The sequence below is a fragment of the Talpa occidentalis genome, unplaced genomic scaffold (genome assembly GCF_014898055.3).
Source record: "Talpa occidentalis isolate TD23 unplaced genomic scaffold, MPIMG_talOcc4v2.1 talOcc4.10, whole genome shotgun sequence".
Lineage (NCBI taxonomy): Eukaryota > Metazoa > Chordata > Mammalia > Eulipotyphla > Talpidae > Talpa > Talpa occidentalis.
Genome location: NW_023600993.1, coordinates 29,678,153 through 29,696,076, shown reverse-complemented (window position 1 = coordinate 29,696,076; position 17,924 = coordinate 29,678,153). Strand labels below are relative to the sequence as shown.

At 37.6% G+C, this 17,924-nt stretch overlaps 1 protein-coding gene across 4 annotated transcripts in view; it reads left to right on the top strand.

The window, feature by feature from the left end:
* The window catches only part of ULK4 (unc-51 like kinase 4), a 378,716-nt gene that overhangs the window by 269,042 nt on the left and 91,750 nt on the right, over positions 1-17,924 (top strand). For all 4 annotated transcript variants that reach the window (XM_037526793.2, XM_054693291.1, XM_037526797.2 and 1 more), the window contains one exon: positions 8,437-8,622. In XM_037526793.2, coding sequence (XP_037382690.1) covers positions 8,437-8,622 — 186 coding nt within the window. The remainder of the gene's footprint in view (positions 1-8,436; positions 8,623-17,924) is intronic.

Below are 17,924 nucleotides of genomic sequence, written 5' to 3'. Positions count from 1 at the left end.
ACTTTGAACTTTGAAGCATGTCTGTATGTTTTCTATTAGGTATTTTCATTTTCACTTTGATTGGATCCCCTGTGATTATTAGTTGTTAGATTTTCATTATTTCTCTTATCCTGAGGATTAAGCTATATTCATAACCAATAGTGATAATCTCCAAAGACTTTGCATGTGGAATCCATGTCCTGAGATTGTCCTGCCCTCAGGAGCTGGCCTGTGGGACTGCGTTCTCTCACGTGCAGTGGGCAGCCACTCATTTCCCAGAGATGTTATTTAAGTGTAAACTGTTCAGTTAAGCTTTTCCTATCTTTCTTTTTTAAGTCAGTGTGAATTGAAGAGTAAAATTTCCAACTCATAACTTTTTTCATAATTATGGTTTAGCTCATAATTAAAGATACTCTTGAGGCAAAAATAGGCAACACATTTTGTGTAAATGAAACCCCAAAGCTGTTTGGAATATGGAGACCAAGGTAATTATAAAATCCGTCATGCAGAAACACTGCAAATACAGGAAATTAAATGTTTAATCCAGTGATCAGTTTCTCTTAATTTATCACTGAGGGAAAAAAATAAATATTTAAGAACTAAACTCCTTTTTTTCTATAGGTTATTGTTTAAAAGTCAGTTCAAACTAAAACACTTGGAGCATTAATGGTATGCAACTGTGAAATACTAAAATAGAAAACAGTAATAAAACATTTTCACACAAGGACTGCACATATGTAATATCAAAAAGTGAAAATGAAAAATGAGTCATTCTGATGTGTGGGCAGAAAAGCTCTCTTCTGAGATTTTGCTGTGTCTTCACGATATTCAAAACTTTACATTTTTCTCCCAATATTTGTATGTCTGATGAAAGAGGTTCTGTTAGTATCATCTTGAAATCATAAAATTTTTGTATGTAACTACACACATTAGAAGTAATTCAAACTCTTAAGAAAGCTTAAATGAAAAGTAAGCATCTTTGTCTAGACCCACAGTAGAAAAATGTATACTTTTTATACATACACGTGATGTATGTGTTTAAAAGTGAATGAAAAAATGACATGCCCCTTTTTATGCAATGCATAGTATACACATTGATCTTTAACTTGATTTCCTTGAAAATATCTAACTAGATTTTCAATTTATTTTGGTAAAATTTCCATGTCAGCACATATAATTAAGTTCTTTTTGATAACTGTGGTACTCTATGAATATACCTTAATGAAGTTAATTAGCTCCCCTAAGCATGGACATTCAGAGTGTGTGTGTGTGTGTGTGTGTGTGTGTGTGTGTTGGGGGATGGTTTTTCTGACAAATAGAACTGCATTTTAAATATCCTCATTCGATATATCTATGTTTACTAGTTCTTGTATAACTTGTATAATCATACAATAAACTACTAGAAATAGAATTATTAAGTGTGATGGTTGATTTTGCATGTCATCTTGGCTGGCTAAGGGATGCCCAAACATCTGGTAAATACTATTTCTTGGTTTATCTGTAAGGGTATTTCTGGAAGATATTACTACTTGACTCTGTAGACTGAGGAAAAAAGATAATTTTCAGCAGTGGGGGTGGGCATCATCCAGTGCACTGAAAGGCTCATTGGAACAAGAAGACTGATACAGGGTGAATTTGCTCTGTGCTTGAGTTGGATCATCTGTCTCTCCCTTCCTCATACACTGGAGTTGCTCATTCTCGAGTCTTCACACTTGGATTGATTTACCCATTGGCTCCCCTGGTTTTCAGGGTTTGGATTAGAACTGTGCCACCGCTTTCCTGGCCTCCAGCTTGCAGGTGGCAGATTGTGAGATTTCTCATCCTCCATCATCCTGAGAGGCAACCCTACATAATAATTTCTTTCTCTATATCTGTAGCTGTCTTACTGACTTTGTCAGAAGAATCCTGTCTACAATACTAGAAAAAGGGTTATACATTTTTATCTTGATGCACATTGTCAGTTACCCTCCCCAAAAGGCAGAGGACTAGTTTTCGTTCTCACTAAAAGTGAAGCCTGTTTGACCACAACCTTGCTGATAACTGAGTTTTATGAAATAGTAGCATTTTGCCACACTGATAACTCAAGGACTTGTCTATCTTTGATGCCTTGTGTTTATTTCATTGAGTGAAGTTTCAGCATCGTTTCTGGGTTAATTAGCATGTTTGTCTTGATCATTTAACTGTAGTTAAGTTGGCTTCATTTGTTATTAGTGAAGTGACTATGGGAACATTAGTTAGTCTCCATTTTCATATCAAAGAAAAAAGGAGAATCTAACAGGGTTGTTGGGAGAATTGAAGGAGCAATGGGTGAAGAACTTAGCATAGCACTTGGCACATACAATCTTCCCCTTCCCCACCCTACCCTGTTTGCATTTATCTCTTTGTTGTATGGCTGTGATGGAGATACTATCTTTATTACTAAGTAGCACAGTGGCATGCATTGAAAAACCCACTACAGCCACAGTCTCAGAATACAATTCCCACGTGTCTTTAGAAGAGGGTCATATTTAAAATGAGCAAAATGCCCGAGTTTGCTCTGTTTTATTTTGCCACCCAGAAAAAAAATGCATGTCAATTCAGAAAACATGCCTATGCGTCATTTTTGAAGCAGGAAAATAATGTGGATATTCAACAGAGTGGATATTTAACCATAACTGTGATGCTGTGAAGTTAGCAGTTTTGATAATGATGTTTGGCTTTTTTGTTTTGTTTAATGCCTGCGAAATTATCCTGCCTACGGCTCCCAGAGGTCCTTCCCATACAGCATGTTCTGTAATCATATTACTGATCTAATAAACATCTATCTCTCATTGTAATAAACTCCCCTTGTGAACAGCCTCATTAATGTGCTGAAATAATGTACCCGGGGGTATTTCCAACAATTTCATTGTAGCTCTAAAATTAGCTGCCCTAGTGGTTCCATTGGTGGGAAAACTGCCACTTCAGCCCCAGTGGTTGGCCTCCTGCAGGACCGCAGGTGATGAAGATGCAGGGGGCAGAGCGCCCACTAAAGGCACTTTGGGGGCAGCAAAGTCATACAGTGTAAACCTTTAGACAAGCAATCTCATTTTAATTTTAATTCTGGATCAGTCCCTTTAGATAAATGAACCTAAATTAGTGTATAAATCTGAGGCTTTACCTTACAGAATTCATGCTGTCTGGATAATAAAGCAATAACTATGTTTAACCAATTTGTAATGGAGAATCTTCTTCCAGTTGTAAAAACTGCCTGGTTTGATAAGTTTTTATGTTAGGAAGTGGTTTTTAAATTTTATTAGACTTGGAATTTTATTATAAAATAGCTATTTTAATGGAAATAACCTATTTGAGGGATAAATGTGATATCTCGTGTTTTTCTTTTGGCATATGTTCTCTATCTTCAACCTGTATTATTTAGATATGAGCTCTTCAGAGAGGGATTCCTTATGTGTGAAAGATTTGAGATATTTTCCAATATCCTCGATTCAGCAAGTAGTAATTTTAAGATTTCTAAAATACATTCTTTATTACATTTTTGAATCTTATAACCAAATAGTGGCATTTCTGGGTTTCTTTCTGAGCCCATTATTTGCTGGTCATACAAAACTCAGCTGTCACTGGAGCTGGTCTAGGCAGCCTTAGCCCTTCCCTCCTGTCTGACCATTATCATTGGTTTTAGTGAGTCTTGCCTTTGAGTCATGTCAGTACCTAAAGATAATATATAGGGTGCCAGAACAATCTCCCCCACTTTTTTTTTCATTTTAGGGGTAATGAAGGCAGATTTATTTCAAATATTTGAATTTTTGGTAATAGAGGTACGGAAGCATATTACAACGCAAACAATATAGGAGTGGTTAAAGCAAAATTGAAGCCTCTTCCTCCCTGTACTGTGGCGTGATCTCTACCCCCATGTAATCATGATTTATTTATTTATTTATTTATTTATTTTAAATAGAGGCATGTTTTATTTATTTGTTTGTTTGTTTGCTTGCTTGCTTGTTTTGTTTTATACATGCACTGGGTACAGTCAGAAGCGCGGGAGGGTGAGAGAATTCACCAGAGCCAGAGCGGGGAGCAGAGCAGGCAGAAGGACCGAAGTACACTGCTGAGGGGAGCAGCGGGCGGCAGGAGAGGTCTGCGCGCCATGTGGGACCCTCCTCTGGTGGCCTGGGAGCAGCCGGGGATCGAACCGGCGCCGCAGAGGCCGCGGGCAGCTTCGCAACCCAGCGCTCAACCGCTGCGCCACCGGGGAGAAAGGCCCATCATGATTTATTTTTGACATTCTTTTTACTTGGATTACCAGGGAGCCAAGTAAAATGCACTTGTGTAATTGATCTTCTTTTCTTATTGTTGTTGCTTTCATTTCTAAAATTAGACCATAAAATATTTTGTAATTTTTTTTTAGTCATCTCAACATGGGCCTCACTACAAGTCAGTACTTCTATACCAGTCTCATTCTTTTTAATTCTGCATCGTGTTTCATAAAATGAATGTGCTGTTATTTATTCAATTCAGCACTTCCCGATGGATGGCCATTCAAATTGTTTCTACACATTTGCTATAAGCATGATAAAAATAGATGACTTTGTACTACTGCATTTTTGAGAAGTAACATAGTTAAATGGGCTTTTAAATTTTAATAAGACATAGCCATGTAACTTCCCAAAAGACATATTAGCAATTTACATCCTATGAAAAGCTGTATAAATGTACCCTTTCCCTATATCTTCACCAACATTGCATCTTCTGAGTCTTTCTGAAATGTTTTTGACCATTTGAGAGGTGAAAATGATATTCTGCTGTTTTAATTTGGATTCTGTGGCTATAGCATTAGGAAAGACAAAGGAAATACAGCCACCCAGATGTTAAATATGTTTAACATTAAAGCAGTAACTTTGGAAATATAGGGAGGTGATGATTTTCTAGAAATTATAAACTATCAAATTTGACATCAGAATAGATGAAAATACCAAGTGTGAAAAGTTTTAAAATTCGATCATCTAATGATGTCTTTTAATCTGTAAGTCTTTTAGTCTCTCTGTTTAAATAAGAATCCACAATGTGTATGTGGAAAAGAGAGAGACATGCCAAATGAGCAAAGAATTCTTATAGGCCTGCTTACCATGTGGGAATTCAATGATGTAATATCAGTGTTGTCACCAAAGCAAAGGTTGTTAGGTAAGACAACCAATCAGAACTATTTATGTTTTCTTTATGTTTTAATTAATTAATTTTATTTTTGCATAGAAGAACTGGGGGTGTAGGCCAGAGGTGAGGGGGTTAGTGAGGGGTGAGAGGATTCACCAGAGAAAGAGTGGGGAGCAGAGCAGGTGGATCTACTGAAATACACCACTAAAGCAGGGGAGCTGTGGGCAAGGCAGAAGAGGTTGGCTGCACCATATGTGGGTCAGCTCCCTGGCCAGGGATTGAACTCAGGCCTTAGTGGTGATAGTGCTGAGACTTAACCCGTAGGCCACCAGGGAGGCCCCAGAACTCTTTATATGTTTTAAAAGTTAAACATTGATTTCACAGGCCATAATCACGCCCTTTGCCTTCAAGATACCTTACAAGACTTCTTTAGTAGAAATGATGTTTTTAAGGTCTATTTTATGACACAGAATAGAATCTGCTTTTTTTTGCAGCTATAGGGAAGGAGGGAGCATTATTCTCTTTATTATCCTGCTAAGATTTCCTTTACAAACCAGAAGGGCTGCCAGTGTGAAGGGTAAATACTAGAATTTCATTAGTTACTATCAAAAGAAAAAAAAAGTTAAGAACATGCAAAACAAAAAAACCCTAGACAACTGGATTATAGTAATGTGATATTTTATATCTATAAGATCTGTTATTAAAATATTGCAGGTCTAAGTCATTTTATGAATGAATTCTAAGTTTTACAGGAGTAGATAGCTACCTTGCTACTTCAATGGATCAGAGTATAGAAAAGACATAAAGCTTCCTGCTTCATTTTCATAAATGTGTAAGTCGAATGCTTTAACCTATTTTAAGATAGCATGGAATGATTGAAAGTGACTTTCAGTTATATTAAGAAAATAGGTAATATAGCAGTATATTAAAGGGCCTGTATAACCAAATAGAGTGCGATCTGGGAATCCAAGAATAATTCAAGCACTACAAAAGCCTAGTTAATATTTTAAGAAATTGAGGAGAAAAATATAGTCATTATAATTGATGCTAAAAAGTTCAACTTGCCATTTTTCATTTTTTAAAACTTAAGATCGAGGGAATCTTCCAAACATTTTTAACATTATGTCCTAGAAATTAATGGTTAACATTAATTTCACCAAAATTGAATACGGAGAAATGCTTTCTACAACTACAAGTAAAATCGGTAAAAAGAGGGGGGTGGTATAGATGCTACTGTAAGACAAGAGAAATAAAAGATCACTATTTGCAGTTGATGAGATTTTTTTATACCTAGAAAAAAAGAGATTGAAATAGATTTATTGGTGCTCAAAAAGCGAATTTCAGTATGCTAGGGGTATATAAATACACAAGAAACCCAATAGCTTTCGTTAAACTGGTGTTACTGTAATAGAAATAGAAGGAATCCCTTTCAGAGAAGTGACTAAAACCTTTAGTCAAAGAAGTAAAAAAATAAATGTAACCAGACAATATAAGTCATATGATAACTATTGAACATTTTGAAATATGACCTAAATTAAAGGAGAAACTTGCTAGTTACCTGGCAGTAAGACCTAAATTCTTCTAAATTAGTATACAAATATTAAGTACTATAATTTTGATCATAATTCTGTTCTTCTCTCATGTAAGGCAATAGAATCAACCTGGCTGTGTAAGGTAGAGAGATACAGACATGATCAAGGCAAAGTTTTGCACAAAATTTAGCACTATAGTGCCAGTGTTGACATTTTTACCCTCTACAGTTTCTGCAACTTTTCTGCTTCAGTAGAATTGTTTTAACCTCCTTCTATTTTGACTGGTTATGGGGTTTTTCAGAGCTGTGTTTTCCCATCCTGTAGTTGTTGACAAGAAAAATGTGAAGTACATTATAATAGTTAGTCAGGGCCAGTACAGGAGGCCCAGGAGTCAAGGCTGATTTGACCTACCAGTGACTTTCAACTTGTTTTCAGATTTTTAAAAAAACCCAACTCTGATCTCTGAGCTATAGACTTACAACTAAATCAATAATGGTAGTGGCAGGTTTTCTTCCCCTTAAATTCCCACATTTAAGAATAGCATGTGCCTGGAGGTCAATGAGAGTGAAGTGTAGCCTTCCTCCTCAAGGGAAGGGGGCTATGTCAAGGCCGTGGGCAGCAGTGTTTCCTTGGGCGATTGTCATCTGGAATTACCATCATTCATCAACTTAGTGATACTTTCTGTTGCCACTTTAGCTGAATTTGGCCAGGAGTGATACATTAAAGTAAAGAGGAGCAGGGATTGATGGCCTCCTGTGAAATCTTGTAAAGATGTCTCCCAGTGCAGAATCTTTTCTCCAAGTACTTAAAAAAGTCAAGAAGCATATTATTAAATGTTTTTTTTTCTTCCTTGGTTAATATAGTCTCTGAAAATAAATATTCCCATGCAATTTTGATAAAACACTACAGCAGGCAATATTTTAAAAATAGAATATAAAATGAGAAAGATTTTGAATGCATTATATCGCATGGACTGAGTAACGGGAGGTAGACGAGTATAGCTGTGTTTTTAAATTCTTTAAAAGTTTTAAAAATTCAAATGTAAGTTTACTTTGCGATATTTCTAAGTTGTGTGTGTGTGTCTGTCTGTCTGTGTGTGTGTGTGTTCTTATCTGTCCCAGAAGACATTTGAGTTGGCTAATGAGAATGTCTGCAATGAAGTTAGGGTTGACAAGTAAAAATACATGATGCCAAATGGACATACTTATACATTGTTTATCTGAAATTCACACTTAATTGGGTGTTTTTTAAGTCTGGCAATTCTAAATAAAGTAGAAAATATGAATAAAACAATGAAGATAAGGTAGCATGACGTTTCTGTACAACCATAAAGTCTCATATGATTGCTAAAGTGGGGAATGGTTTTAGCCTTGAGAGTCCTGCTTTGCCATACAGAAATGGAAATTAAATCATTTATGAATTGTACTCTGTGCATAAAGGAGGGAGAAGACAGTTCCTTAGGTCAAGAAAGATTTTCTAGTTTGGATTTTTTGAAAGGCTATTTTTTCATGGGTCTCTTTTAAAGGGACACATTGAGAGGGGTGTTATCTCCCTTTTATTGAACATTTCACTAGACAAAGACACTAGAAAGTGTTTGGCCCCTCTGCTTGTTCCAGGTCTTTCTTTACTATCTTTACTAATGGGTTTCGTGCTGTCAGCCTTTTCTGAGTCCTGTGTGCATTTTGAAAACAATCACTAAAAATTCAATTAGTGCAATTTTGTATTCCATCTCTTAAGCCAAATTTTATGGTAGTTCTTGAAGAATACCAATACCATCTCCCTGTCTCTTAATTTTCAGCTTCCTAATGAGGATCCAGAGATTTTTGAAGTTTCATCCAAGTGTCTGTCTATACTGGTACAGCTATATGGAGGGGAAAACCCAGACAGTCTGTCTCCTGAAAATGCAGAGAACTTTGCTGATTTGTTGGTATCCAAGGAAGACCCGAAGGAGCAGAAGCTTCTGTTGAGGATCCTCAGAAGAATGGTGAGTCCACACAGAAACTGGGTTTGGGGTAGGGAACGCTGTGGCAGCCAGTGAACGGAGAGTAGTTGGTTTTCTTCCATTTGGTTTCATTAAAAGAATTCCCAATGACCCTTCCCCCATAGCTCCGATTGTTAGCATTTATCATATTCTGCCTCACTATCTTCATGCACACGTATTTTTTTCTAACTATTGGAGAGTAATTAGAGATGCTGTGCCCGCTCCCCGCTTTATGCATTGTGTTTGTTTCCTAACAAAACAGATGTTCTCTTAACTGCCATAATCAAAATCAGGAAATTTATCATTGATGCAATTCTTTCACTAATAGGCCATCCATATCCATTTTCTGTCAACTGATCCAATAATGTCCTTTGTATATTTTTACGTGGGCGGTGAGGGGTGAGAAAAGGGAAGGTGTGGGGTCCAGGATCGCATATTTTAATAGACATGTGCCTTTAATTTGCAATTTTCCCACAGCCACTCTTGCCTTTCATAACATTTTTGAAGACCATAGGCTGGGTATTTTATAGAATCTCCCTCCATCTGGGTCTATCTGATGTTTTCTGATGATTAGATTCAGGAAAATTTCAGAAAGATTCAGAAAATTTCTCAATCCATTATGCTCTTGATTCTGTCTGTCCCCTACTTGATCAAATCACTGTGTAGTTATTTTAAATTTTGAAATGGTTGGAGGATGGATATTTTCTGACTACCAACATTTCTGACTGCCAGTATTCTACCATAAGATAAAACTCTTCCTTTTTGCTGTATTTATTTTTAAAAACTGTGTGTAGCTGATGTTTATTTGGAAGTATTTTTTACATAAATCTCACTGTGCTTGAAGGCTATTTATGGTGGCAATTGTTGGAGTTAATAAAGGAGTGGAGGTCCTGTTAGTCTGTGTCAAGTCCTGCTTGTCAATCTGTTCATTCTAGATCAGATTATCTTGAGGGGGTTCCTTTTGCAAATGGAACCTGTGGATTCATCAGAGAGTTAACTTAAGCCAACAGTTTGAGACATGGACACCTGTAGTGTGTGACAAGGCAGGTTATGGGTAACAGAACTAAAAGGGAGATAATGAAGTTTACCCTCTCACTCTCTATTATGACTTAGTGCATGTCAGGTCTCCTTCACCCTCAACAAGACTTACTCCCCCAGTGGAGTCATTGTCTGAGTGACAGGATGATGACATGGTCTAGGCAAGTCTCCCAAAGTGTAGGTGATGTACTTCTGGGTTTGCCAGCTCAGCAGTAGATGACACGAATTCACATAATCTGAAAGGGCTTTCCTTTTGCATTTCTTTTGATCTTCTTGATGATTTAAGGTGAAAGTCTCAGTTTGATACACAGGGTCTTAAACAGCTTTTGACTCTTTCAGTATCTCCCTTTTTAACAGAGTGGGTAGGCCTCTCAGAAGGTCAGCTTTTATTATAGAGATGAAAAAATGATTTTATTCAAATCTGAGTTTGAAGGCAGTATATAATATAATACTACGAGTGATAGAAAGATATGGCAAAATTGACTTTGGTAGAGACTGACAAAAACTTTGGAAATATCGACCTAATATATGTTTAATTTTGTTGAGATGCACCATTTCTTCTTTGAGACTCTCTCAGGACCAGGTTTGTTTTGGAATTCATAATTTTCACATAGTGCTTATTACCATCTATGATGTGGAAAATAACATTCCTCCAAGGAACCATGAAATTTTTTGTGAAGTATTTAAAAAGCAAGATGCAAATTGTTCTTGCTTGAAATTGTGATATCTGTTTGCTTAACAAGAAAAATAGGCTGGATGGTCCAAAGGGTAAAGTGTACTGTTTCTTCCTGTCTTGTCGATGGTACCCCTGCAAGTCACTAACATCTTGATGTCTCTAATTTAACTGGTCAGAAATGCTCATATTTGCAGGCCAGCCATTGTGACAATTGCTTTAAAATCATCTGAAAGCACTCTAAATTACCCCCGTGTCACTCACTGGTGAGTTCAAGTTGTGCAAAACATATAACTGGTGATTCTGGGGCCCAGTCAACTCAACTGAAGCCTTGAACTTGTCTATTCTGAAGCTCAGTTTTGCTTACTTAGTACTGATCGCAGTACATCTGGAAAGAAGTAGCAGCACATTACCAAAAGTACAGAACCCCTCTTACTCTTTGACCCACTGCTCTCTGTCCTTACCTCTAAGGCACTCCTTGCTTTGTAACTGCTGACTGACTTTCTGTTCTCAGCTTTACATTACCCTTGTTTGGCGTAGTGATGTAGTCTTGTTCATTGTCTTTTCAGCAGGTTACGGTGTCTCATCCTTAGAAGGCGGTCCGCAGATGTTTAGAACTGTGCAAGGCCCCATGTTAGGACTTTGGTGCATTATCTTATTTACTCTCCATAGCAACCCTAGAGGTCACCTCCTGTGACTATTCTCATCTTACAGTTTAAAAAAACTAAAGCTCATAAACCTTAAGTAACATTCCCAAGATCACCAGTTAGGAAATGGTAGAGCCCTATTAGCCCAAGTTGGGTTGCTTCTAGCTCACACTCTTTCCTGGTAGCTGGCTACCATGCTACTGCCCTGGCCAGTATTAATGTGGATGGCACAGGCACTCATCAAGCTGAAATGGGCTGCATTTTGATCTAGAAGACACCTGAGAGGTTTTTTCTTTCATTAATGGAAAAATGAATATTCGATGGAGTTATTCCTATGTGCAGGCACTGATTGGGGGTACTAAAAGAGTAAGATGTGACCTTCCTGACCCCTGCTCTCAAGAATCTCTAACTGGAAAAATGGAGAAACACCCAGCTTCATTACAATGCACAATGCAGTCAGTGCTATAGCGCAGGAGCCAGCAAAGTTCCACAGGAACAATCTGTCTAGAGAGGCAGTTGGCGAGGGCATGGTGTTTGAGTTGAGGATAGAAGGATGTCTTTGTCACCCAGAGTGGAACTGGAAGAAACACATGCTGAGCACAGGCCCTCAAACCCTTGGACCTGGACTGGGAAACAAAAGAAATGGACCAGAAAGGCTGAAGAGTTCCAAATGTGGATTTGGAAACTGTTGTTGGAATTAGGAAAATCTGGTCTTTGGGTCAGAAAGGTGGCAGCCGTGTCAGTTGAATTCTGATCACCTACTGCGAAATAAAGGTTTATCATAGTACCTGGCAAATAGTAGGTATTTAATAAGTATCCTCTGAGCTGAGTAAGACATGTCTCTAAAATTTATACCTTTGTTATTGGCAATTGTCCTTTTTTGCTCTTTAGGGTGTATTATGAGCTCATTTTGGTGCTTAATAGAAGCATAGGTCAGACGGAGAACAACTTTAAAAGGCATATAGTTAGTTTGAAGTCTGATGCTTCGGTGTCCTCCGCAGTATTCCTGATAAGTTTCTGAGCAGTGGATAACATTAGATAGGCGGATGGACAGAGAGTGGGGACTCAAGAGGTACAAGAATGTGAATGAAGAGTTCTGCAACAGTCAGGAGACTGTAAGCCTGCTCACCTCCCTGGGCCATAGAAACTGCAGGCTGGATAGAGAAGCAGGGGCCAACCTAGATTTATTACCTATTGGCAGTAATTGGATTCGGGAGACCTTATATGTACAACTTTCTTATTGTAAGAAGTTAGGGGAGAAAGACAAGCTCCTTGAGAACTTACTTCAAAGGACATTCATTAATTGCATACTCCCTCCAGGAGCACTTGGAAAGAGAAGAGGGTACCTGCACTGTAGTGCTGTCTCTTTTTAAGCCCTGATGGAGGAATACCCTCCTTTGCACAAAGCTGAGCAAGCCTGGATGATTTCAGAGATGTTTGCTCCAGTAGTTCTACAAGGTCTGGCAATGAGCGTGTCAGTGACTGGTAAATCGTGGTCATTAGAGACTCATGTTAGGGAATAAGGTGGCAGATCCCTCCCTGTGAATCACACAAAAGGCCCTGGATGTTCTTAAATTGTTTGTTCAAAGCTCCAATTTTGTGATAGTCGTGTCCTCCAACCATGGTTTTCACTAACAATTCAAGAAATAGGATGTTTAATTTGTGCTAATAGAGTTGGGATATGTTTTGCCCCTAGGGTGCGCTTCCTTATTTAGTCTCTATTTGGAACATCCTGAGAATGCTAGGGAAATGCAAAGAATGTAATTATCTATTGTAATTTACTAGGAAGTCGGGTGGTTTTATAATTGTACTTTGTGTTCTAGCTTTAAAAATGTGATGGAAAGCCTTCAAGTTGCTCCCAAGTTCACCAACCCCTTAAACTTGATATCAATGGGATTTTTCCAAGGATAATGATTGTAGATTAGCTACTTGTCTCTTAATTAAAGCTAGCTTACTCTGACTCTCAAAGTATTAACTACACATAAACCACCACAAACTCGTTCTGTAAAATTGGCTCAAGCACACACTATTGACTGCTCTCTGCAAGCAGAGAAGCGGTCCGTGATTGTAACAGCTGCTGTTGCTCACTCCTGTTGCCCCGCCTGCCTGTCTTGTGCAGTAGAGGTGGCAGGGGTGAGATTTGGGATCACTCTCTGAAGGTGATTAGTATTGAAGATTATTATGAACATCCATCCCTTGGAGACCCTTAACCTAGGGCTTTCAGAAAATCCTGCTTTGCTCACCACTGTTTTCCTTTCAAATTCTCAGGTAAGTTTCCCTTTTAATCCAAGAGCCATAAGAACAGAATCAGTGTAACAGTATTTCTTCATATATAGAGTCTTTAAAGCTTTAAACTAACAAGCTGAGGAAACTAGGAACCCTGCAGCCATTCTCTTCCTGTTTTCAGACCAGCATGACATTTAGATTTAGGATCAGAATGGACCTGCTTTGTCTTGGAAAAGTAAAGAAATATCCCTTGAGGTATAGCAAGAAAGCAAAGCGATGCCTGTCTCCCTCCTCTCTTATTTTTTCCTGTGGTAAGATCTGTTTTTGATTAATTACCTGAAAGGAAAATGAGGGAGGGGATGAGAAGTTGACATGAAGCTAGTGACATTTTTAAGAGAAGCAGCACAATGATAATGACATAATGTTTGATTGAGATTTGATCTCGAAATGTGAACCTAAGATTTATTAAAAGGAATTGATTTTTGTCTTCACAACATTATAAAGGCATTCTTTTAATGTTATATACTATTTCTGCTTTACTATGCAGGAAGTCTTCACCCAGGCATGAAGTAGTCACGAGCACCTGCTTTGTGGCAGGCAGTTTTCGGAATGCTGGGGATATAGCAGTGAACAAAACAGATGAAAATCTGTGCTCTGTTGCTTACCAAAGAGAGTGAGATGATAACCACATTTCTTGAACTATGCTATATATTAGATAATAAAAGCATCAGAAAGATAAATATAGAAGGAAGGAAAGATAGGAAATACGAGCAGGCATTTGCAACATTAGATACAGAAGACCACACTGAGATCACACCACAGTAATGAACTGAAGGAGGTGGAGAGCGCTGGTGGTGGGTATTTGGAGTGGGCACCTGAGGCAGAGGGACAGGAATTGCTAAGATGCAAGCCAGAGGCATTCCTGTTAGGTGTTCAGAACCATGAGGAATTTAGTGTGTCCTAAATTGAGCAAGTGAGCAAGGAGGTGACATATATCAGATGTGAGTGGGATAATAGGGAGGGTGTGGTACAGGGATGAGGTCATTAAGGGCCTGTGGGTCTTTGTGAAGACTGGTCTGAGTGAGATGCAGCCTTTGGAGGGTTTGCAGCAGAGGGGTGAAATGACTAAGAACAACATTGAAGAGGGTGAGGCATCAGAGACACCAGGAGGCCATGTAGTCCAGGAGCACCAGAATGCTGTGTTCCTACATCCATCGCCAGGAGAGTCAGCTGAGGGCTGGTCTTACTTACCAGTTCAGTTCCCCCTGAACCCTACCAAGATGGCATGTGGCTGGGCCTTTTCAGTCCATCGCATGAGACTTTCTCAGTGACGCTAGACTTTCTGTGTGTTATTTTTAACTATCAAAATTGCATTATAGCGTCCTTCATATTTAATCTTCCCAGCATATTCATTAAACAGGATCTTTTTTCAAAACTAGTTAAGGTTTTATTAACTTTCCATTGCTGGTAAAGTTAATATTCCCTTTGAAAGTGTCTTTTCTGGCCTCATACTTGAAGGCATTTTTCTCCTCTTTACATGATGATTGGCCCATCCTGGCTATCTGATAGGCCTTCACTTGTCAAAGGCTTTTGGTGTGATTTTTCCACAATTGCAATGACTTAATGAAATGCTACATATATCAGGACTAATTTCTTCATAACTTATTTGTGTTAATTTTATTGAGGTCACATTGATTTATAATACTGTATATGATCTTTGTCACTCAGCATAGGGTCTATCCTTAAGAAAGCAGGTGCATTTGAGAAGAATGTACTCCACTTTTAGGGAGTGTGCAGTATAAATGTCTATTAAGCCTATCTGGTCTAATTCACTTACGGTTGAGGTGTCCTTATTGATTTTCTGTCTTGATCTGTCCACTGATGAGAGTGAGGTGTTGAAGTCCCCTACTGCTATTGTGTTGTTACCAGTATCTGTTTTTCAGTTTGGTAAAGTTGCTTTAAATATTTTGATGGGCCTTAATTTGGTGTATATATATTGAATGTTATGTCATCTTGATATATTGATAAGTTCATAATATAATGTCCACCTCTGTCTCTTGTTATCTTAGGCTTTCTGGTTCTATCAAGTTCCTTGTTCAATTTTTTATGTGCTCTCTTCTTTTTTGATTTAGATGAGAGCTCCTTTCAACATTTCTTGTGGGGTAGGTCTAGTGTTTACTAACTCCTTCACCTTCTGTTTATCTGGGAAGGCCTTTAGTTCCCCCTCATGTCTTGGCTGGTGGTTTTTGTGTTTGAGTATTTTGAATATGACCTTCTGTTCTCTCCTTGCCTGTAGAAAAATGTGATTAAAAATCTGATGACTTTTAGAAAGATCAAGTCTCTTTAGCATCTTAGGGAACTGAGTTAAAGTTCCTAGACCAACATCCCAGTGATACACATGGGATAGTTATTGAGACCAGTCATACCTTTCCACTTTCAGAGATTATCGTTTCCAACATCATTGCTAAAGGTATTCCTGAGAATTATTTCCTGTAGCATCTTGCTGTCCTGTTTCAGTTGAAAGCATGTCACTATCCTGACCCTCCTTGAAGCAAATAATGATTAGGACTCTTATTTCAAATTATCCTTGCCTCCCTTCCCAATTTATCCATGGAACATATTTATTCTTTCTTTAAAGATTGTTTCAAAGTTCTACACAGTAAAATATTTTTTAGCATGCTAAATAATTTTATTTACTATAACTGATAGTGTTTTATTTCCCTTTATGAAGCACCCTTGGAAACATTATAGATTTCATTGAGTTTCCAAAACATTTGGTTTTTAGTACCACAGAAGTTTTGATGCCATGTGATTTTTTTTTTAATTCCTTCATTATTACGTCAAGAAATGAAGCTTATTTATAAACTCCAAATGGACCTTTTGTGTAATGGTTATGAGCAGATTTTAATGAAGTTTGAGAGTGTCTCTAGAGATCACAGATACTGGGGCCTTTAACATTGCAGTGTTGCTTAGCAACCTGGAAGTCATTACATTTCCAGGCTCCGTAACAACATGATATACTTTTCTTTGCCAGTGCCTGATGAAAATGTAATGGAAATAATCCCTTTCTAAAGGTTGTACTCCTTGAGTGTGTGGCAAAATAGATTTATTTTCTCTCTTCATGGTCTGGGAAGATTTTAATTCAGTGCACAAGTATTGTTTTCTGAATGTTACCTGTGATAGGATGAAATGCATTTTAAGATGATATTCTTAAAAGGAAGGTCTATGTTTTTGAATAATGGCAGTAAATATATCAGAAACTGTAAATATACATCACTATGTATCATCACTGTGTTGAAAACAGGATTAATTTTTGACCACCAGTTAATGCATGTCAGTTTATTGCCAGTTCTTTTAATCTATCCACATATTTTGAGGTATTAGACAAGTTTTAAAACTACAGTAAAAACTTGTTTTAAACTTACATTTAGAGCAGCAGGAGCAAAGCAAGTCTGCATTAGTGAAGAGTGACTTACTGACTTTTTGTAACTTTTCTAAATTAGTATTTTTAAATTATAAAAGTGGCATACAATTTGTACGTGAAGTTCATAGTAAACAAAAAGTGCAAGCAATTCAAATGCTCATCAGTTGATAATAGATTAGTAAAATGTTTTTATTCATGCAATGAAGTATCATGCTGCTATAAGTGGAAAAGTGCAGATATGTGCTATAATACAAATGAACCTTGAAAGTATTATACTAAGTAAAAAAAGTTAGACACAAAACACTACATACTATATTATTCAATTTTTATGAAATATCCAGAATAGACAAATGTGTAAACAGAAAGATTAGTGGTTTCCAGGGCTAGAGAGAGGGAAATGGAGAGTTGACTGCTAGCGGGCACAGGGTTTTTGGACAGGTATAATGAAGGTGTTCTAAAACTGTGGTGATGGTCACATAACTGTGAATATACTAAAAGCCACCTGAATTGTACACTTTAAGATGGTAGTTGTCTTAATTACCAAAATACATGTCACTTTCTGCACATGTATTATAAAACAATTAAGACATCTGTAGGTTATTTGAGGTATTTTGAATTTGCTTCGAGTCTCATTGAAGTTCAATGTTCAAGATCATACAGACTGCCACAATATTATCAAATTTCATTTATTCCCTTTTCTGTCTTAAATGAGGCAAGTGTTACTGTAATGCGAAGAAGTACTCACTGGTGGCATTCCTTAACAGGACAACCAGATTTACAGGCCAGATTTGAGATTATCCAGCCAAAACCAAAACAAAACAGAAGAAAAACTTGCTGGATTCAGGATCTGCAGTATAGTGAAAATGCAAAAATGCTGAGATAGTGCCAATTCAGAGATGGAGTGATGAAATTGATAGGCCTTCTGGCCCCTGGGCTTTCATAAGTTGGTCCTAGACTTGCTACAGCTTCGTTACTTGGAAGCTCACTGAGAAAGCAGAATCTCAGGGCCTGCCCTGGGCCTACTGCGTCAGAAACCTGTATGACATGGTCCATGTGCACCTCCTTTGAAAAGCACTTCTCTAGAGATTGATCCAGAAAATCCACAGTGGCTGCTTCTGAAAGACTTCCTTTTCAGAATTTAGTCTATCTGTAGCCACTTCCACTTACTTTCAGTTATGTTTGCTGAGAAGAGGACTAGAACTCCAATTTGTATTTGCCCATTTATTTAGAAGTCCTGCTAACATCTTCTTTGGAAAATCTTTTTTTTTATCTCTTAATTAATTTTTTTAATAATTGA